The 21,936-nt window shown below is 39.6% G+C and overlaps 1 protein-coding gene across 3 annotated transcripts in view; it reads right to left on the bottom strand.

The window, feature by feature from the left end:
* Positions 1–5,552: 5,552 nt before the first annotated feature.
* Positions 5,553–21,936, bottom strand: part of fstl5 (follistatin-like 5) — a 151,873-nt gene continuing 135,489 nt past the window's right edge. For all 3 annotated transcript variants that reach the window (XM_017417479.2, XM_017417480.3, XM_025006188.2), the window contains 5 exons: positions 21,700–21,818; positions 16,636–16,785; positions 12,143–12,250; positions 10,445–10,569; positions 5,553–7,180 (listed from right to left, as the gene is read on the bottom strand). In XM_017417479.2, coding sequence (XP_017272968.1) covers positions 6,478–7,180; positions 10,445–10,569; positions 12,143–12,250; positions 16,636–16,785; positions 21,700–21,818 — 1,205 coding nt within the window. In that variant the 3' untranslated portion in view covers positions 5,553–6,477. The remainder of the gene's footprint in view (positions 7,181–10,444; positions 10,570–12,142; positions 12,251–16,635; positions 16,786–21,699; positions 21,819–21,936) is intronic.

The following is a 21,936-nucleotide window of genomic DNA, read 5'->3' on the forward strand; positions in this document are numbered from 1 at the left end:
CAGGAAAACAATGGTGTGAATGCTTAAAAGCATTCACACAATAAAGAGAAACAGGAAAACAATGGTGTGAATGCTTAAAAGCATTCACACAATAATAGATAATAAAGAGAAACAGGAAAACAATGGTGTGAATGCTTAAAAGCATTCACACAATAAGGATTTTTTAATATAAACTAACTTTGAGAGTTCCGTAAGTTGAACTAATAAAGTGTGAGCAATCACATTCCCCAGATCTGAAAATAAACCAACATGCGTCAGTGTTTGAGCTTTTCATAAAACATGTTGAGTTTCAAATGTTTCTCTGAAGATTAACTGAGTCTCTCAGATGGGTTCTGCAGATTTCTGCAATTAACCCTCAGCAGAAACTAGCTGGTTCCAGCTCCTAACATTTAGCAGTTTGAACATTTCTTCTTCTTTTTCTCTTGTTGCAAAAACAAAAAACAAAACAAAAAACAGTTTTTGACCCTGATCTGAGTTTCAGCCTCTGATCCAAGATGCCTCTCTGAATGTCTGAGCAGCTGTCCGTTACTAAAATAATAACACTTCTCACAGCAGAATATTCAGAAAGGTTCTGAATTAAACTGTTTTTCTGAAAGTTTGAAAGATTAACCTGAAAGTGCAGCTGATTATTGGTCCATACCCCAACAGATAGTTCTGTTGTAACAAAGAAAAAATATTTTTCTGAGTAAAGATGTTTCTTAGCAGCAGAGAAGAAGAAATGATGTCCAGCAGTTCTCATAGTCATCTGTATATTTAAACACACACTGATATTATGCAGGTTACTAATAATAAATGCTTGCATTTTATTATTGTTGACTTTAATTAAAAATGGTTTTCCAGCAGACTAATTACTGCTGCTGACAGAAAACCTGTTTGCAATGATTTTATTTTAAAGATGTGGTGAAGGAAAATGGGAAAAACAAAACCAGCACAATGCCTCCTACAGATTTATTTATTGTATTATTCTTATTATTTCCTTGGCTAACTTTCTCCTGACCTTTTCACCAGTAAATTTCAGTCGAGTTGTAGAAAGATTTAATGAAACGGTCAGAAAGTAAAAACCAGCTTTTAATTCTCTTCCTGTATCGTTGAAAACAGGAATGTTGTTGCCTCTTACTGGCCCAACAGGTTCATTGATGTTGTTGTTTTTTCAGGCTCGAAAAGAAAGTAAGAATTTGAATGCAGTTGATGCACAAAAAACGCAATTTAAGGATCACCATCTGTAGGAGAGAACGGAATGAAAAGCTGCTTGTCTGCAGATTGTTTAAAATCAAACAGTAATAATGTTGGGAAAACACATCGTGAACATTAAGACTATATATAATTTCAAAATAATCAAAATTAAATATTTTTATTCAACTGCCTGTAGTTTCTGACAGAAGGATGATTGAAAGTAAAACAAAACAAATACCTGGATGTATTTTACATTACTAGAAATAAACTTTTAATTAAATCTTAAAAGAAATATATCTCTGAGTTTCTCCTGAAATAGGAAACACCTCGAGACCTTCCTGATATCCTTCCTATATCCTTATCATAGATGAAATAACCTGCTTGTCTTTGTTTTAACTAATTAGAACTTCAATAGATTTATATTTTACCAACATTCAGACATGATCTGTTTAATAAATTCGGAGAGAACTGACAATAATTAAAGCTGTGGCTCTAATTATTACCAACAGAGACTTTAGCCCCTCCCCCCTCCCCTCCCCTCGTTAATGAATCCTGCAAGTGTGACTCTGACCTGTTATTTTCTTGCTGCTGTTCAGTGTAAGTTTTCACATCGTCAGTGGAAAAGGTTTTGTCTGATGGACAGCTTGTTCAGGTGGAAGAGCTTCTCCTCATGGATTTTAGAGATAAGTGAACAAGTCGGTGCAATTTGGAGGATTCTTTTATCCAAAAGCCCCAACAGAACCTGCAGCCATGAAGATGAGAAGGAGAGGAAGATATGACCGCTGCTGGAAACTGTTCCCTGTGGTGAAACACAAACAGGCGCAGGTTTTATTTTTTCTTCTCCTCTTTTACACAGATTACTGGGTGAAAGGTGTTTGACTCATGACTCCGTTTTTAAAAGTGTTTCCATTTGAAGACTGAACCTAAAGAAAGAAAACCAGATTTTCAGTAAATCAAACCACATTTAGGAGAGAATTGGGATCTGCGCCTACATTTACATTTATTTTTATCATTTATTTTCTATTGTTAAAGATATGATTGGCTGATAAACTATTTCAGGAAATGTCTCCTCGATTCCTGAATCACTTAGTTAAAAAAAAAAATCAGAACAAAAAGATCTCACTGGAGAAAAACACTGTTATTATGCCTCATTAAAGCCAGTAACTCACTGGGCTGTGGCTGTCAGTACAGCTTTTTAAGGGGGGGTCAATTTCTTAGCATGAGTCACAGAAGCTCAAAGTCTTTAAACTTCACTTTTAAACATGTTCAAAAAGTTTTTTTCAAAATAATCAGTCTTTGAGGACGTCTTAAAGCTTTTATCAGTTTAGTTTCTGTAAATCCAGGAGAGCTGCTTTCTGACAGAAAACATCTGAACCTTCAGCCCTAAACACCACAAAACCGGACTGATTATAAATAAAAAATTGAATTAAAAGCCTGGAGGTGGGTCCAGAGTGAGCCGAGGCAGCTACGATGTGCAGTGAAATAACGTGCACAGCCTGCTCACGAAGAAAGGTTGAGATTTTCAGAAACTGGCTGCTGAAAACACGACTGCACGGCTCGCTGGTCTCAGACACTGAGTTCAGTGAGGCTGCAGCAAAATGTTTGGCTTTTCTCACAATTTGGAGTCTGCAGGAGTCACAGTGACTTGATGACTTCACTGACAGTAAAACGTGACTCCATCTTAGCAACAACGACACTTAATCCTACAACAAGCTGCTGTCCTGGAGGTCCACCATCCTGCAGGTTTTAGATGTTTCTCTGCACCTCAGCAGGTCCTTCAGGTTCATCACTGTCTTTCACATCAGGTCAAAGCAGAAACAGCTGAAACCTGCAGGATGGAGGCCCTCCTGGACCAGGACCAGGACTGGACCCCCGCTGCTCTGACCTGCTCATTTTGTTGTCATTATGATTGATAAAGTGAGCTTTGTTGAGCGTTATGTTTTCAGTCACAGAGTTTGTGAATGAATTCTGCCTCACAAAATAAATACTTTAATAAAAATTATTTTGAGGAAGCATGATGACCACTTTTCACCTGACTTATGCTACCTGAAACTCACCTGTCCCAACAAGCAGTGCAGTCTGTTAGAAGAAATCAGTGACTTTTTACATGTTCCGTTCTGTTTGAAAGCCTCAGATGTTGTAAAAACACGAAGTTGAGGTTGCTCTGATCGTAGAGACGTGCTGTAATAAGTTTCAGATGTTCGGTGAGGAGCTCTGTGAGTTGTTGTTGTTGTTGGTACTTCTTGTTTTAGAAAGGAAGGGAACCATCTCCTTCAGAACGTTTCGGGTTTGTAGGCTGTTGGAACATTTTTTGTTCATGGAACTGCTGAGATCACGTGATCCAAACCTAAAGCTTGTTTGGGTTATTTTGGTAGATGATTTTTTTACACGTTTTAAGGTGTAAAATGGCTGTAAAACCACCTGCGGAGGAGAGTCAAGGCTGCTCTGTAGGTGTTGAATCAAACCATCTGTTTCTTCTGGCCAGGATGTCTACATTTTCATTCCTGTCCTCGAAAAGTGTCCCTTAGTCTTTAGATGTGGGCAGAGGAGGACCGAATCATGAACTGTTTCAGCTTCCACTTTAAACTTGTGAGTTTCAACACTTTTATCACAGAAAAAACTTGTTTAATCATCAGTAAACTTTAATTTTAGCTGACGGAAAGTCTTTAAAATGTCAATGTTTGTGTGCATTTACTGCAGAGGTAATGACTGCTGTCTCCCCTGTTTGTTTACCTCACAATCAGCCCCATGTTTGTTTTTTGTTTGTTGTAAGTTTCATCGGATTTGTACGAAATAAAAAAGGCAAAATAGTAAAAAAAATCTAGTTTGCATTGGATAAAACTGTGACTTCAATCTGACCACCCAGAGTATGTGGCAAGCCTTGTTTTCTTTGTTCACATCTTTAGCTTTTAGATTCTGATGCTTTTAAATCTTTAATCTTTGGTCGTTTCGGGTTTTATCTCTCAGGACTGAAGCAGTTGGAAAAAGGTGAATCCTCCGTTGGAGTCTCGCTGACTTCAGACCAGCGAGCGGCCACTTTTTTAAAATCATGGCATATTTTCACGTGCACGGCTTGCAAAACTGTAATTAAAGGTGGTGCATCGTATTTTCCCATAGAGTGCGTCCCCATTCTAATGAGCTACTGCAGATTTGGAGCCGTTTTTAAAGTTTTATTATTTATCATCATCAGTGAGGTTTTTAGTCCTGGATGTTTGGGGCTGAAGTTTTGAATGTTTTCTGTCAGAGGAAAGCTGTAAGATTCACAGAAATTAATTTAGGAGTTCTGGTTGTGGAAAAGACAAATGCTGTTCCACTCGTCGTCAACAATCTCAGCCCGGTAAGATTCTGGCTTGACCTCTGACCTTTCCCTTGTTTCTTGTTTTGGCACAGCTGACTGAGAACCACCAATCAGGTCATTTGTGTAGAAAAAGCTGCATAAACATCGTCCAAGAAGCATTTTAATATCGTTAGGTTGTCTGTAATCATCATGAGTAACAGGAAGTAAATTTCTTATTAGTGGATCTTTTTTTTTCTGTAGTAATTACAAAAACTGCCAGTAATAAGCTTGAAGTATAAAATAGGAGGTCTTTGGTGGTTTTTCAATTTGTCTTCTGTCAGGTAAATGAAATTGAATTAGTTTGCAGAAGTTCCCTGATACCTGCACACAGACAGGCTTCATGTTCCATTCTCTGCACCTTCCAGCCACCTTCACAAGCACAAATACATTTTTCCTGCAGAATAAAAGCACACCAGAGTCCTGACCTTGTTCTTGTTGTATTTAATAATTGGCACTTTAGCTGCTAAATTAAACTTTTTCCTTCCTGATTGTCTCTGCCTCAACAACACCACCACCAGCTCTTTAATAAGACAAAACACTCCTTTCATTTCATATTTCTTTTTATTGTTGAGTAAAATGACAAGCGCGATGTCTCTAAATAACAATCACAAAGTAACATACAGGACATGGATATATGAAGCTGAAAGCTGTGTGTGATCACAATGTGCTCAGGTACAGGATGAAGATAATGACAGGCGTGTGCTGAGTATTTGGTCATCAAATGAACAGTTTGCACATTAATGAGGAACTAATGAACCCACTGTCAGCAGCTATGTACAGGTCAGAATTCATCAGCAGCGGTGCCGCCGGGTTTAAAGGTGGAAAACAACAAATGGCGTGAGAAAGTTTAAGACAGAATAACTTTTTAAAAGTAAATTTGAGAACCAGTTGCCCATTGTGATAGAGTCAGAGGGTGAAAATGCATAGAAATGTGTCCAACAGGAAACGGTTTCCGTGTCTTTCGCGCTACAAACCTACTGTAGAAGCTTTTAAAAGAGCTGCTTCTGACGTTCTGCACAGAACAACAACGACACAACCCCCCCCCCAGCGTGCAAGCTCATCATCACTTCACATTTAAAACGTCCACTTGAAGCATGGTCACCAGACTAAACTACAGGAGCTTTCTTTTGAAGTTTCAACAGATTTTCTTCAGATCGGCTGACAAACGTTTTGGATTACTTTTAATTTCGTAAATAAAGCCTACGCAAATTTAACTATTGTCACAGACTTTGACTTTTCTGCTTGGAAAAAACCCAAAAAAACTGCTGTTAAAACCTTCCAAAGCTGGTTATAATTTTGGATCAAAGGTGACGGAGCGCACAACCATAATGAAGCACTCAGTCTCCACTTCAAACAGGATGGGATCACAGCAAGGGCTCGTTTTAATTAGACCGAGTCGGCTGCGATGGACGGACAGACGATTTGTGAGGAACCATCCTCACCATGAATGAAGGGGTCAAAGAAAGAGGTGCAGTCTGCAGCCACGCTGGGAATAATTATGCTTATTCTTCGGATAGAGGGAAGTTTTCCTTGAAGGCACAGGAAAAAAGTTGGGGATGGGTGAACTTTGATCGCGAGACTCAGTCTGGCCGTATACATTATATATATATATATATATATACGTTGTTGTTGATTTGCTGCAGTTTGTTTCGTCAGATTATCTACAGCATTCCCACATAAAGTCAATGCATACATTTACAAATTCATACCAATTTCCTGAAAAATGCTACTGCCAAGCAAGTCAGGGAAACAACCCAGTAGAGTAATTAAAAAAACAAGGTGTTTTTCAAATCGATTATGCCCTCACGTTTTAAAATATTTATTGATGACATTCATCATTCAGCGAACTAACAAATCAATTTGGTTTCTGATGTCTTGCTCTCACTAAATTAAACAATCTGCAACAGAATTTAGTGCAACAGTACCTTTGAAGGAAAACAAAGCTCAGGGAGTCTTGATGTCACGACCTAAGAATCCCCCACCCAAACCACCACGTTGCCTTTGGAGACGTCTGTGATCTCACAGTTGAGCTTGTTGAGCCGTCCGTCCAGGATGAAGAGGGACTCCCTGGATGGTGTCGTGAGGTACTGTCCGAAAAGTCCGCTGCTCACCATGACCCTGTTCCTGCTGCTCCACGGCCAATCGAATGACTTGGTGGCCTCTTTCAAGCTCTTGATCATCTTGACTTTGCCGGTGCTGAGTTCCACGAACAGGGCGTCGGTTTGACGGCCGGAGCTGCCGAACACGTTGTACTGATGGATCTCCGTGAAGGAGCGCTGGAAAGCCAGGTCGGACAGGTGGAGGTTGGTGTGGATGTCGAAGGGCTCCTGGATCTTTCCCCGCTCAGAGATGGTCTGGATCCTCATCAGGCCATTGCCGTCATCAACTGTGACCAGATAGCGGCCGTCTGGAGACACGTAGGGCGTGCCGGTGACGTCACCGTTCTGCCCAATCACGCAGTCGGTAACGCCGTCTAAGATGAGCTGGGGCTGCGAGGCGCCGGTGGAGTCCGGCCTGCAGTTAATGAAGTAGTAGCCCCCGAGATGGGTGTAGGCCACAGACTTGGGGATGCAGTTATACTCCCACAAACTGATGTTTTTAACGTAAGACAGCGTCTCCAGGTTGATCTTGTAGAGGACTGGTTCGTTTCGATGAAGAATGAGACCAAATCTGTAAAGAGTTTTAAAGAGAAAAACAAGAGTTGACCCAAATATTAGCCTGTTTTTGGAATCAACAATATAAAACTGTATAAAATATGCTGGAAGCGAAATGCTAATAGCCTTTTTACTTTCAGATAGCACCACCACCTAAAGATGGCGAACTCTACCTCTTGTCATTCAGCCAAGTACATCCCATGATGCAGACTAAAATCCTGCTGACTCAGTGATTCATGACTTGTATCAACATTTTGATTTCAGCTTTTATTTCTCCACCTAACTCTTCACCTGGCCACGTCTAACTGATCCTGTAATTAAGAAGGGTCAGTACGAAGCTGGTCCGGGTCCAGAGTTCAGCTGTTGAAGTATTTAAATGGATTTTACAGCAACAATTATTTTCAGTTCTTAAGATGTCTTTAAGTTATGCATGTTCAAACATTTTTAGAACTGCCCGGTACGAAGGCTTATTTTTTTATGCATTTACATATTTAGAATAAGTGGCTTTTGCACCAAGACACAAACTTGTCTATAAGGTTATTTTAAAGTGAATGTAAGAACTTTACTACCTATGAAATTATTCAAGACACAAATACAAACAGGTCGCATGATTTTAAAGAAACGTTAAATACTTAAACAGCTGAACTTTTGCCCCCTCACCATCTTCATACTGACACTTTGGCCTCGTTCACGTCTTCCTCCAATAGAATTATTGCAGTGGTACATGTGGACAAGGTTCAGTGAAAATGTTACTTATTACAAAACGAATCACTTAATGGGACATTACACTGCAATGGTGGAAATGGGGATTATATGCAAAGAGCTGACAGGCTCCAATTAAATGAGAATGCCAGCTGATCGATGCTGACAGCCGCTTCAATCTTGTCATCATTCATCATCTTTTATGCCATTTGAACAGAAAATGTCTGTCTGAAAGCTACTGTGCCCATTATCATTGTGATGGGATGCATTGATCCAGAAATTGTCCTGTCTGCTGGCTCCAAACACGAGACCGTACCGAGTCACAAAGGTTGTATAAAGTCAATGTTTGTTCAACATTTGAATATTAATTTCTGAACAGATTTTAACATTTGCAAAAAGCCGATCAGCTGCTGCTCTAATCCAGATTTCAATTCTAAATTAGTTGGCCTCAACACATTTCTTGACCTTACCATCTGTCAAGGATTGGAGGAATTTCTTAGAAATGTTCCGCTCTGAAATGAACCTGTTTAATATTACTGAGAGTTATTTTATGGTCTCTCTGCTCTCCACCGTTCCAAATCTCAGTCCTATATTTGGTTGACTGAGCTTGATACTTTACTGGACCTCATTACCAGTCTGCTTGGCAAACAGGTCGACCAATCAATGCTTATGCAGTATTGGTAACATGCCAGGAAGCAAAAAGTCAATGCTGCATTTAACCTGCAACTGAAAAATTAGCTCCCAAAACAACATTTCTATACATGAATGATAAATTAAAGATTTCTTCAATGTGAACACATCTGGGTTGCTTCAACAAACTGGAATTGGTTTTTAGTAATTGTTTTGCTCAGTTTTAGAAACTTTTACATGTTTTTTTTTTTTCTCTATACTCATGAAACAGCAGATTCTGGGCACTTTGCACTGCAGTTCGGTTAAAAATCCAGAGAGCACAACGATCTGTAACAGCTTTTCTACAGCACTAACTTCAAATCATCATCTTGGAAGACTTGTTTTGCCAAAATGCATTATGTGCAATGATTTGTGAAAAAAAAACTGTGGGCAGCTGGGGCTACAGGGTACTGTAGATGTGGGCATAAAAAAAGAAAACGGCAGCTCCTTTCTGCTGACTTGTCGAGCTTCCTGACTGCAAGTCGATGCTTTTAATGAATGGCGGTCCCTGGGACTTCCTGTTCACTTTACAGTTTTTTGCTGAGGGATTCCCCGGTCATTAAACTAGCCGTGAAAGTTGAAGAATGTATTTTGGCTGTTTACACACGGCTCACGTTACCAAATCGACTAATCGTTCATGGGAGCAGCGAGGCAGATATCCACTTAAGGTTACTGTGTCAAGTGTTGGTGAAAATATGACTTTAAAACCATTTTTATTCAAGAACATGCTTCAGTAAGAGTAACTGAAGCATAATCTTTGTAATAAATGATTTATGACACCAAGTATGTACTGCTTTTTATAAGATGCCAGAGGACAGGATTTTTAAAATTCCTAGTGTAGTCTTCAGCCGTGTGATTTATTTCAAAAGTAAGAGCTTCTTTAACTATCCAGAGTGGAAGTAGTCTCTGTAAGTTGGTAATTATTGGGAGAGTGCATAGTATAAAATGGAAACACTCAATAAGTGCCTCCAAATTTGTATCTGAATTTAAAAAGTAATGACCAACAAACTGTGTAAAAACAAAACATTACAGGCAGTTTTGGTCCCGTCTCCCCTGCAGGTCTCAGTGGATTTAGTTCCAGCTGGGTCTTTAACCTCCCCAAACCCACCCAGGAGACCATTAACACCCTGAAATCCTGCAGACCTCGTGTTGCTCCCAGCATTTCCAACCCGTTCCCTCTGTTCAGGTTATCTTTGACATTAAAATAAGGGGTAGTATCTCACAGGGCTGCGACTGTTGGGGACTCAAAATTGCAAGAAAAATAGGTCATGTTTTTTGCAGCCAATATCTAAAAGTCTCTCCCTGATATATTTGGCATGGCTTGTAAAACTATTCAACATTTTTATACACCCCACTTTTATGAGTTAATCTACCGGAGTACACTTTTTAACTGAAGATTTCTTTTATAAGAAGTGTTCTTGTGTAAAATTTACGAAACTTAAATTGAGGTGGGTTTCAAACACCGTGAAAAATCTGGCTAAAGAAATATCCATCATCTCTGACCTGTTCTACCACCTGAGGTTTCTAAGTTAATCCAAAATAGAATCTCTATAAAGTTAAACTTGAAGCAACAGCTGATTTATAAAATTCCTTTTTATATAATCGGTACGATAAGCGCTCTGGTTGTTTGAGCCAATGACTTTTAGATTCCTAACATGTTTAAAAACACGGATGCTTCACAAGACGAAGTAGAAACCCTGATTAAATTTAGTCTGAAGCAGCTAGAGTTTGGTTTTATTTGCAGTAAAGATGACTACCAGGCCTTTTTCTGAAAACATACTCATTAACTGGAAAACAGCGTTGTATTGAGATCTTGTAGTGTAGTGAGTGAAATGCCACCGGGATGAATCTAATTTGCATATCGGTTTGGATAAGCATTAGGAGTGTTGATGCATCTTGCTGCACGTACCTGATGTGGTTAATGATGAGGCTGGAAGTGGGGATGAAGAAGTCCTCCACCCTGTCGAAGTGTCGGCCCACCGGCTGAGTGTGAACGGTGTGATGGGAGACTCGTCCGCCGGCTTGATGGATCACCTGGAGAATGGCAGCGCAGAAGCAGGTGGGTGTTTAACATGACCTTGATGAACACACTCCGCTCTGCCAGTTCCTCCTCATTTCAGTCTTTAGTTTTATTCATTGCAACAAAAGGGAATAATAGTAAAACTGACATGTTATTTTTCATTTTACTGACAAAACTCATCAGCTCCTCCTCTTACTGCTGCGATATCGGCGCTTCGCGGTGGGAGACTATGTGTGCTGTTGCCCTTGGTGTCTAAATAACACTTCTGCGTGCATGAAAGCACGCAGCCATCTGGTTGTGTGTGGGCAGGGTTTAATATGATTGTCCCACAAAGCACAAAACAAATTGTCACAGACTGAACCCTGCATTATGAATTTCTATACAGGCAACGACAAGAAGGATTTTCTGCTAAAGCCAATAAAGACGTCACCTGATTCTTGCAGTAAACAAATAAAACAGTCTCTTACATTCTTGTTGATAGTGTTTTTATATTTATGTGGAGGATGGTCTGAACGCAGCTTTGGCAGTTTTATAGATTTGTATTAATGCATCTGAAGCTGAGTAGCTAAAATTAAACTATAATCAGCTAAAACAGATTTTTTTTTCCTAACAACTGTCGTGACTTTAAAGCCAATAAGCTTCTTCAGATGTGCCACATTTCAAATGCTTTATCACTGGACTGGAAGTGAGTATTAATTAGATAAGAAAAATAAATCAATTGTAAATCCCACAGAGGCTGAGTGATTAATGTACTCTTGTCATAAAGGAAAAATTGAGAATTGAACTCGGTGGAAGAATTCACATTTAATAAGGTATTAGTTTACCATTCCTCTGTGGGAGTTGCCATGAAAAGAAAATCTTTCAACCTTGCCAAATTAGAAAACGCAGGAGAAGTTGCTGAGTTGGTTTCGTGTTTTTTGTCTCCTTCCACTCTTTCAATGTTAATTAGAAAGCCAATATTAAGTTTTTCTTCAAATGGTCTTTATGATTAGAAAAAAAATAAAATGTTTTGCTGTTAAAGAACTAACACAGTTGGTGAATTTCTTGAAAAATATCCAGATATTACCTTTGAATCCCTCTTTTAGCAGAAATGCTAATTGTTTATAAGCAAATACTCTTTAACAGGAGTATTTAATCTGAACTTTGGTAAAACAAGATGTACAATGTTGTTTTAAATGGTGGAAATTTGTATTTTTTCCATACATCTCTAATCAAGAAAATAATCCTAAATTGGAATAAAAGGTCCTGTTTTAATTACTAGTTTGTTCTTTTACCTCCGCCACTACCAATGCCAAAAGATCAATAGTTTTTGCCTGTGTCCGAGTTAATTTGTGTTCATTTCTCTGTCTTTTAATGGAGTACATTTACAACTGGTGAACTTTGGGAATCAAAGCAATTTTACCAGACAAATAAATGGTTAAAACTCAAACAGATAGAGGTCAAATCTGGTGTGGTAGTAGCTGACAGTCATCCTCAAAACGTTCACTTTCTGCACCTACAACTCTGTCTTTTGCCATCATGAGATGACCTGGCAGCATTTCTTTAAAGTCATAGGTCAAAAGAATAAAAATGTAAATGGTGACTTACCTGCAGGGTGGGGAAGTTCTTCTCCATGTCCCCCCAGCTAAGCAGCCACACCTGGTCATGAGATTTATCATAATGGAGCTTCACGGGATAAGGGTCGGTGCTGACCATCTGAAAGAGGACACCAAACCACACCACAGTGAGCCTTTACAGACTGCAGAATAACAATTGAAAACAATCTACTTATTGCTTTTGAAGAAATCCCTTGAAGCGAAGGGGTGATGTTTTAAAAAAAGTTTCCCTGCACATTAATGCGTCGGGGGTTGATGGGAGCAAGTCTTTAACAAGGCGAGCTGCAGGTGTGTGTTATTTTCATGTTTGAGCCGTATTTAATGTTAAGCTGCATTTCAAATCGACTGTTGACAGACACAATTGCTTTACCACACCAAAGTAATTGCTTTTCAGTCTTTATCCATTCCCTGACACACAGTGGTTATATTCTAAATCAGAACAATGGATGAGTCACATGTGACACTGAAGCGCTCCTCATGCATTATGTCCACCTGAGTGCAGACAGGCGGCTCAAAGGGAATAAGAAAAGCACAAAGGAGAAGGAGGCGGCAGAAAGCAGTCTTTTTGTTTTTATCCCTGAAAAAAAAATTATTGCAAACCCGTATTCCCACAGCCTATTTTGATGGCAGCATATTTTCTACCATTTGTTTTGCTTTAGAGTCCTAATAGTATTGTTTACCTTGGCATAATGTATACTGTATCACTCAGACGGTAAACTGCTCCTGTGAGACTTAGCTCGAATAAGATGAGAATATCAGCTGAATCCTAACTAATCTCTGAGCACGTAGTCATCAGAGAAAACAGGTGTTCATTTTCTTCTTCTTTAGACGAACAACTTCTTTCTCACAGAGGAAGATTATGAAGATCCTCAGTCAATATGTTCTCGTAACTTCAGTGATTCTGTCATGGATGAAGCACTGACAACATTACATTTATTACAGAAACTTTCCTGACTCTACTTTTGCAATTATTTTGTCACGAGGAGCAAAATACAACCTGCTCATTAAAAGTGGCTTACGGGGAAAAAAGATGTACCCCAACACACACGCTATGAGAAAATGTGAAGCAGTGAAACTAAAACAGGAACTGGAGTTTCTCTGACTGTTCGAAACGAGCGACAGGTTCAGGTGGTTAATTAACAACTGCTAACATATGGCAATGAAGCTAAACCTTCGTCATCAGCTGTCACTCAGGGCTGAGTAGGGTGTGGGAGTAAAGTCCAATACGGTGATGAAAGACCCTGCCACGGTGCAGTCAGAAGCCTGCATAGACTCCTGGTGAGGTCCGATTGGTTTGTTTTGCTGGCTCAACGCCGGCTTCTTTCTCTCAACTCTTCCTCCAGTCGGCGTTCCACAATCCTGATTTGGTGTGGTGCCGCCAGGTCTTTCGGTATTTCGCCACAGTTTCCCAGGTGGAAAGGGGAATGTTGCATGATGACAAATGCCGCTTAACGCAATCTTTGTATCTCAGCTCTGGATGACCCACTCCTCCTCTCTTGTCATGCTGGAGCTCTCGGTAGAAGACAGCTTTTAGCAGTCTGGCATCATCTATTTGAATGACGAGGCTGGTCCATTTAAGCTGACTCAAATTGCACATTGTGAGATTGAGCTTTAAGGACTTTCTGTTGCATCCACAAAGATGGAAACCCTCTGGTCGTGGGTTGTCGGCCAGGTAGTTGGTGAGCAAGCCTTTTTAACTTTACCTTTTTTAGAGGTGTGCTTGGATTGAGGCGGGCGGGGCATCCCTGAGTAGGGCTGCCTGGTCGCCCAGGAAGGACCTTGGATCCCTGTCGCTGCCAATAGATCCATGATCATCACACCTGGGCTGCGCACATGCAAGATCTTGCTACAAGCTCCCAGCTGGCACCGCAAGGGGACTTGGCATTTTCCGACTTGAGAGGAAAAGTTGCCATTAGGCCTGCACACAAGGTTTTAGGTGGGGGAGGCATTGTGCAAGCACTTTCTCCACAAGACTGAAAATCCATGCGACAGGAGGTCCCAGCAGCTTAGTCGGTGCCCTTAATGCCCTGCAGAAGAGTTCCTGATGGCCATGTCTGAGACTAGGTTCCAGGTGCCCAGGCAGGATAAAGACCGCCTGCTGCGAGCTGATGACCCCTCCTAGCCAGTACTGTGAATATATCACAGATGCCTAAGAGGGAGATCCACCACCTGTAGCCATGGCTTCACTTTTAAAGGCTAGGACCCTAGACAGGTGCTACCACTACAAGTCAGGGTGGACCTGGGAGCTGTGACGACTTCCCAGTCGGGAGCCTTGCCACAGGATGCAGTTTCACATCATGCCCAGTATGTCAAACTGCCTTCAGGCAGCTGAATAATGAGCCTGTGACAGACTCTGGGACAGCAGCCTGCTTACCGGCAGGTCCCTGAGAGCCTTCTGGGCAGTAAACAGCCATCATGGTGTCAGGAGCATCTGCAGGGATCTGGACCACCCTGCAACATCACGGCACACCCAAAAACCCACTGACAGTGATGATTTAACTCAGCGCTGCTCTCCAGAACTGTGCTAGATGCTGCCATCTAGGAACCGTGCCATTTCCTCAAAAAACCAACATCCCCTTCAGGAAAATAAATGGAGTTGTGAGCTGGCGGAGCGTTGGAGGGACGGCTTCTTACAGCATCTGTGAGGAAAACTGCCAGAGTTGCCATGTTACGATATGCGGAGGGCTGCTGGGCGACAATAACAATGAAAAGGTGGATCTCAGGGTTACTCGGTCGTCACATCAATGTGAAGGTTAACTGCAGAGCTTGACAGTTGCAGTTTGTATGAAATAGGTCAGGTCAGGGATTAGCAGTCAAGAAAAGGTGCGACGGCTGATCTTGAAGCTGAAAAAGCAGCACTTCAGTAAAACTGAGCCGAGCTGATGCACTACAAAGATTTTAGACGAGGAAAACAAACAATTGTCTCATTATTGTTAAGCTCTCCTGGTGTTTGGTAGCATCTTATTGATCCTGATTTATCTGAGCTCAATTCAAAGCTAATGAGGTTTAGCTAATCTTTACAAATGATCAACGGCATGTCTAAGAATTACTTTCTCTCTAATTCATTTTGTTGACTGAGAGGTAAAAGTAGTCACAATGAATTACAATTAGGAATCAAAAGAGGATGTATAAAAACAGATTAAATGTATCAAACAGTTTGTTTTATTTGTTTTAGTCAGTTAAATTTAAGACCATCATGATTAGAGGTAGACTGAATAATCGACCAAGCCTGAGCATAAATAACCAATTACCAAGTAGGAAGAAAACACTGCTGTATATTGGCAGACCTCTAATTATGATTCAAATTATTTAAAAAAAAAAAAAGACTATAAGAAGCCATTTTCAGGATAAAACAGGTTATTTTACAAAGAAAGCTGAATGTCCAACAAATTCCTTCGGCCAGGGCTGCAGCCACTTTGAGTTTTCTTACAGCGCATAAAAAAGGGAGATGAAAGCAGTAACAAATGAAAAATCGGAGCAACGTTTTAGGCCTTAAAATTGAGATTATTAATTTTAAGACACTGCAGAAACCCTGTAATTAAAGTGATCTCAAATGTTGAATTCTGCTCGATGAACCTAATCATCCAGCAAGAGTTCAGAGACCAAATGTGAGCTGAAAGTTAAACACAGACATATATTGTATCAGGATAGAATTAAAAATTAAAATAAATTGTGTTGTTCATGCTTATTGGCTGATCTGACTATTATACATATTGGATTCTGTGTGTTTAGTACAAACTCATCCTGGGCATAATCCTAAAAACTACAAAAAAACCCCGAAATAAACTAAATAAACTGGATTTTTTTCTTTTAATCAGACAACTATCTGTTGCATTTTTTAAGGAATGCCGCGCTAATATGTCTCTTGGGTACATTTGCTATAAATATTCTGGATATCTGGGGAATCTGAGTCAGACAAACAGAAATGACAAGCTATTAATGCTTTATTAGGAGTATTTTTTAAACTAAATGTCTTGATTTTAAGTCTGATTCTACCACAAACAAAAGGCAACTTTAATTTCCTACCCAAATAGAGGATTTTAAGCCCAAGCAAAGCCGATACACTTTTTTTGTTCAAGTTGTGTAAAAGTTGAGGCGTATCGTTCAAAGCTTTCAGATAAGTACTTTTCTCGATCAACAACAATGTAACGAACTGAGTTCTTGATCAAAAGGTAGAGTAAGACTTAGTGAAAGAAACGTGTCCTTCATTCAACAAAATGAATAACAGACAGCAGCCGTGTGTCTCAATGATGCACTAAAGGCTCCTGTGAGATGTTTTCAAAGTGAAGAAGAAAAAAAGAGGAAAAACCTTGAGGTCCGATGGCTCAGATGGAGGCAGATTTCTATATAAGTGTTTTTTTTACTTGTCCAAAGGAACAACCAGGACACGTTTTTATTCTTTTTTCCCTCTGTGTAAAACGGTCAGACGTTCCCGAGTTTTCAAACTGACAAGAGCTCAGATTTATAATTTATCTAGAAAATTACCTGAACAGCTTTCTGAGACTGGATGTCAACTATGAGCACTCGGTCCAAGGTTGGTTGTGTCACATAAATAAACTTGTCCTTGATGTTGACAGCTGATGACCACACACACCTCTGAACCGTCTCTCCAGGTGAGGTGGGGCACACCTCCTCCTGCAAAAACAAAAGCACACACATTCACTGTTAGCTAATTGTTTTTCATATTACAGCAAAATACGTGTCATTAAAAACTAATTACCTTCGTTTTCCTGTGTTGTTTACCATCTCAGTCTTATCATTTACACAGACGTGAGCCAAGTTATGCTGGCAACTTAGATAAATTAGCTTTACAGGTTCCTGCAAAATCTCTGTAATCAGGCTCATTTGTCCAGATATAATTCAGAGAACAAAGCCTGCAGATGATCTGCGGCTGCTCCGCCTTTATTCCTGGCAGCTCCGGTCTTTTCTGGACAACAGGAACCTTCCCAGCCTTCTGTCTCAGGAGCCATTTTCCCCTTCACCCGATCTACGGTCAACTAAAACTTTAGGCTGTTTCCAGTCCTCTGATCCAGACTCAGCAGGACAAATGATGCCACTGCCAGCCAACAAAGGATGAATGTAGGGCTCCACCACAGCAAGATGAACTTTCATATTTACAACCAAAGAGTCTGACCGTGACCGGTGCAACAGAGCAGCTTCTCTTAGTTCCAATTAATTATCTAAAGTACGAATTTTACTAAACTTTACTGCAATTTTCACTCAAGGCCAAATTAAGCTGATGTAATCAAGAAAACAAATAGAAATTAAAGTAATTAGATTTATTAGCCTCTCACGTCCAAGAGCATCCAAACGTGACAATATTTTGATCCAAAGTGGATCGGAGGCGTCAGCATTAAAGCTCAGAAACTCCTGCCCTTCCCGAGGTAAACGTTGAGTCATTGTATTGAACTCTGTGTCACCCCTGCAGACCCACGCTGTGGTCATTTGATGCTATGGGCTGTAAATATCTTACTTATTGCACCTTTAAGAGAAGAGAAATCGAACAGCTGACACCCAGCTGAGGGTGTGAATGGAGGCGGCTTCATTTCTCCCTGTATTTGTCAGGCTGTGTGTGGGTGCATTTCATGTATATGATTTAAGTAATAATTTACAGCTTTTAAAGAATATAGAACCATATTTTTTTCCTCTGCTATGGGAGCTGCTGCAGTCTTCAGATACAAATTGAAATGTTTTTCATGAATCCTATCAGTTCCTCAACTCGGGACTCAAAACAATAAAATAATGTACCTAATAAATTTTACTGTGAGATTTTATTTAAAGGATTTTGACTCTGTCAATAAAAGAGCAAGGTGAGATTTAAAAGGCACACTTAAGAAATACGAGGGTTGTGATATTCTGCATGAAAGCCACAGGATAATTTGTGACAAAAATGTTGGAATGTGGAAGCTGCCTAAAAACAGCATTAGGTGCTATAAAGCATCAGACTGTATCTCCTTTCTGCAGCGTCTAAATCCAAACTGCTGTCCAGTTCCTGGTGTCAGCAGCCAGTCGTTCCAAACGACAGCTAAATCAGTGGGAGTTGGGGCTTTGTACTACTTTATTTTGACATAAGGATTTACTAAACATAGAGGCTTGTAATTGGATTGCTTTCTTGTGTTTTTTGAAAAAAAAAAAAAAAATATGTGGGAGAATTTCAACAGATTTTAGCCATGCGTCCAACTGTTAATTCCTGCTGAACCAGCATGCTGCTCATCACAGTTTATAGTAAACAACATCCCACTGAAACACCAAAGACTCAAAAAATGCTTCTGGTGACAGAAATGCAAATGAGCGCTGATGAAGTCCTTTGAGGTTTGTACAATGCCAGTGATTGCCTTCTAAATTATGCTTTTGAAAAAACTGATTGTTTCAATAATTTTTTTTGTGACCACACACCAAAAATAAATGAGTCTATATTAACTGTGCATCAACAATACATACTTCCTGTTTAAAACTCTTTTTCGAACATAGAAACTTGGCTATAAGGGGTTTGATATAAAAATGAGTTTTAGTCTTTTACACGCTGGTCACTTTTAAGTTGAAGTCCTTACAGCTTCTTTCAAGAAAACCTGTGAGCAAGTGACAGAGCCCTGATTAAGGATGTTCTTTTTTTTTTGTACAACAATGAACAGTAAATCAAGTGACCAATTATTTTGTTTTTTCTGTACACTAAAAACATGAAGGCCAAAGTTCAGCTAAACAGCAGGAAGAGAAGCCAGAAATACAGCTGTGAAAACAAAAATGAAGAGGGAATCACTGCAACTTGTCAGATTGTTATAGTGGGTCCCTGGATGTAAAAACTGACTTAATTATTAAACAGATTAGATTTTATTGGTACAAAGACATTTAGATTTAATCCCAAAACTGCATCGTTACTGGAGGTTAGGGTACTCCAGCGTTCGTAAATCAATACGAATTGGTTATTCTTCACATCAGTAGTTTTGTTGCAAACAGTAATATTTCAAGTTGTGTAACAAGTCTAAATGCCTGGAAATAAAAGCTGAAAACTTGCGCCTAATTTTTATTTTTGTACATCAAACCCAAATGTTTGCAGTGTTCGTTTAAAATAAAGACATTAGCCTTGGGGTTGTCTGTTTCGAAAAGGACTTAATTAAAATCATAAAGGAATAAAATTAGTTTTTATTTATCAACACAATCCTGAGCAGCTAATCAGAGGCCAAATCGACCCAGGGTTCGTGTAAATATCTCCTCGTTCATTTGACAGCAGTAGTTCAAACTTGTGACATGTTTAAACCGATCTGTGCATGTTACTAGGATCCAACCAATTCAGATTTTTGTAGCAAAATAAAAAGGAAGCAGGGAGGTAATTCAGAAATGACATTGACACGTTCAGCTGCTGTCTGATTAATGGCAGGCAGAGCATGTCTGAATAGGGTTTTACATAATGAGAGACTCACATTGAACAACAAAGCAGTACTCAACACTATTTTGTGGCAGCAGCAACAAAACACTAATACAACCTCTCAGATCCTCCTGTCCAAGTACTTCCTGGACTGGCTTTACTACACCTAAATATCAAGGTGTTTTCCTCACTACAGTGTGCATCGCAGATGAGTGCCTTATAGCGGGATCTAATACTGGATGGGCTGTGTGATTACCATAACAAATCAATCAATGCTCGTGTGTGATGGAGGAAATGTAAGGGCCATGCTGGGAATGGCTCCGTGTTCCCTGTGCAGTCCAGCGAGATGGTACCGGAGCTGACATCACAACGCTCGGAGTGATTGATATCCTAATACAAACACACCTCTCAGAGGAACACTTGGCTGATTGTTGTGCATTCATGGCTTCGCTTTATGTATAACCGTCATCCAATCAGCATGAGGCTCCTGGATGAAAAGCAGCTCGGAGGAAAATGTCTTTTTGAAAACACATGTAAATCTAACAGGTATCCATCAGTTTACAGCTCCCAATGCTTTTCTGCCCGAGAGCTCTGGTGATAAACGGTGATTTAGGAGGGCAGCTGGGTGTAAAAAAGTCCGCTGAGAGGTGAAACCGCCTCTGATTGCATGTAGTCTGTCAATGAATTGAATTAAACAGTCTGACTTGACACTGTATGGTGGCCCCCGTGTCCTTTGGGCATCGTTTTCTGTGAAAAACACAACTGAACTGTTGAATGTGGACCCATCAGTAAGTCCCTGACAACTACAATAATCAATATTTATAAATAAACTGAGAAAAAAATAATTTAGAAGGTGGCCATGATGGATTCTACAGAGTTAGCAGCTTACCTGGCTTCATTTACACCCTTACTACACAACAGTATTTGCTAAAATAAAAAATTTAGTCTAAATTTACGACTCTTGTGGACACGCCCGGTCAGTAAAAAACTTCCCAAATTATCCACTCTGCCACAGAGTTCTCAGTTTAGTTCATTTAAAAAGTAGGAGGAATGAAGATGGCGCCATATGTTTGTTTGTTTGTGTGGGTCACTGGCAGAGGAAAACACTGCAGGTGCCTCAGGATTTATGTACAGAAGGTTTATGTTCTAATTGTATAAATGCTGATTCAGCATTCAGACTATTGTTGTTGTTTTTTCACACTTCTCCTGCAAATTTGTACTGTTTTAGTCATTAATCAAAACATTGGGCTCAATCAGGAATGGTGTGCTCCAACTTTTAGTTATTGCAATCTTTAATTTTTTTGCAAAATTTAATTATTCACTTTAAAATTTGCTTCAGAAAACTGGCTCTTTTTTTTTACTATTGGTTTTTATTTACCGTTTTCTTCTTTTACCGTCTAGGTAGCTCTTGTTTTCTACTACTTTCGGTTTTAACAACTTAGTTTCAGCTTTTTTAGCAAATTTCAGCAATTCCATTTAGCGCGCAGCTATCACTCTCAATTTTCCTAGAAAACACAATTTCTCTAGTTTTGTCTGAGCTGTGATGGATCCACGGTGGGAAACCTCAGCAGACTCTGAACCTGTCCCTGTTGATCGAGGTCTGAACGGGAATCATGGCTGTAATTTAACATCCAGGGTTGAAAGCTGCGTAAGACCAGCAAAATACAAGGTTTACAGAAAGATATTTAGATCATAAACATTTTTGTAAATCGATCTTTAGAAAGATAAGATAAAAATGTTGCTAACAACAGTCTTGATCTTCTTGATGTGGTTCTTCAATAGTTTAAACTAAACAAATATGAAAGTTCCTGGCAGGAGTGATTCAGAAAAGTTGTTTGGGAATCTGAACAAGTTTTACTATTTTGGCACCAAAAAAAAAAAGTATTCAATAAAAAGTATTGGTCCCATCTAGTTTGTGCCATTTTACACTGCAGTTCTGGGTCTTAATTAACTTTAATGCCAAGAATAAACCATGCTTTAATTAAACGTGCCATGAGATCACACCGGCAAACAAAATGGTGTAGCTTTTATCCTGCAGAATAAAAATAAATAGGTTTTAGCAGGTTTAATTTTTTTTTTGCTGGTTTAGGCTTTTCTTATGGCATTTAAAAATTTGATTAAAAACAGAAAATATTTATGGGAGATTAAGAGAAAATGCTGCACATTTTAGTTTTTTACCCTCTCACCTGCAGAGAAAGCAGCTTCTCGCTGGGCTTTATGTGTCGCTGTATCTCACATGCCACCGGCTGAATGACTTTAATCCCATCTTCATAAAACACGTAAAACATGTTTCCAATGCCAAGACCTGCAGGAGAAACAGCGTCAGCCCTATTACATGTCTGCAAAAGCTCCAGAGACAGCACAGTGTGAATATACAGAAACCAGTTATCTGCTATTAAAGCAGCAAATCATTTAATCCTTCA

The sequence above is a fragment of the Kryptolebias marmoratus genome, linkage group LG9 (assembly GCF_001649575.2).
Source record: "Kryptolebias marmoratus isolate JLee-2015 linkage group LG9, ASM164957v2, whole genome shotgun sequence".
Lineage (NCBI taxonomy): Eukaryota > Metazoa > Chordata > Actinopteri > Cyprinodontiformes > Rivulidae > Kryptolebias > Kryptolebias marmoratus.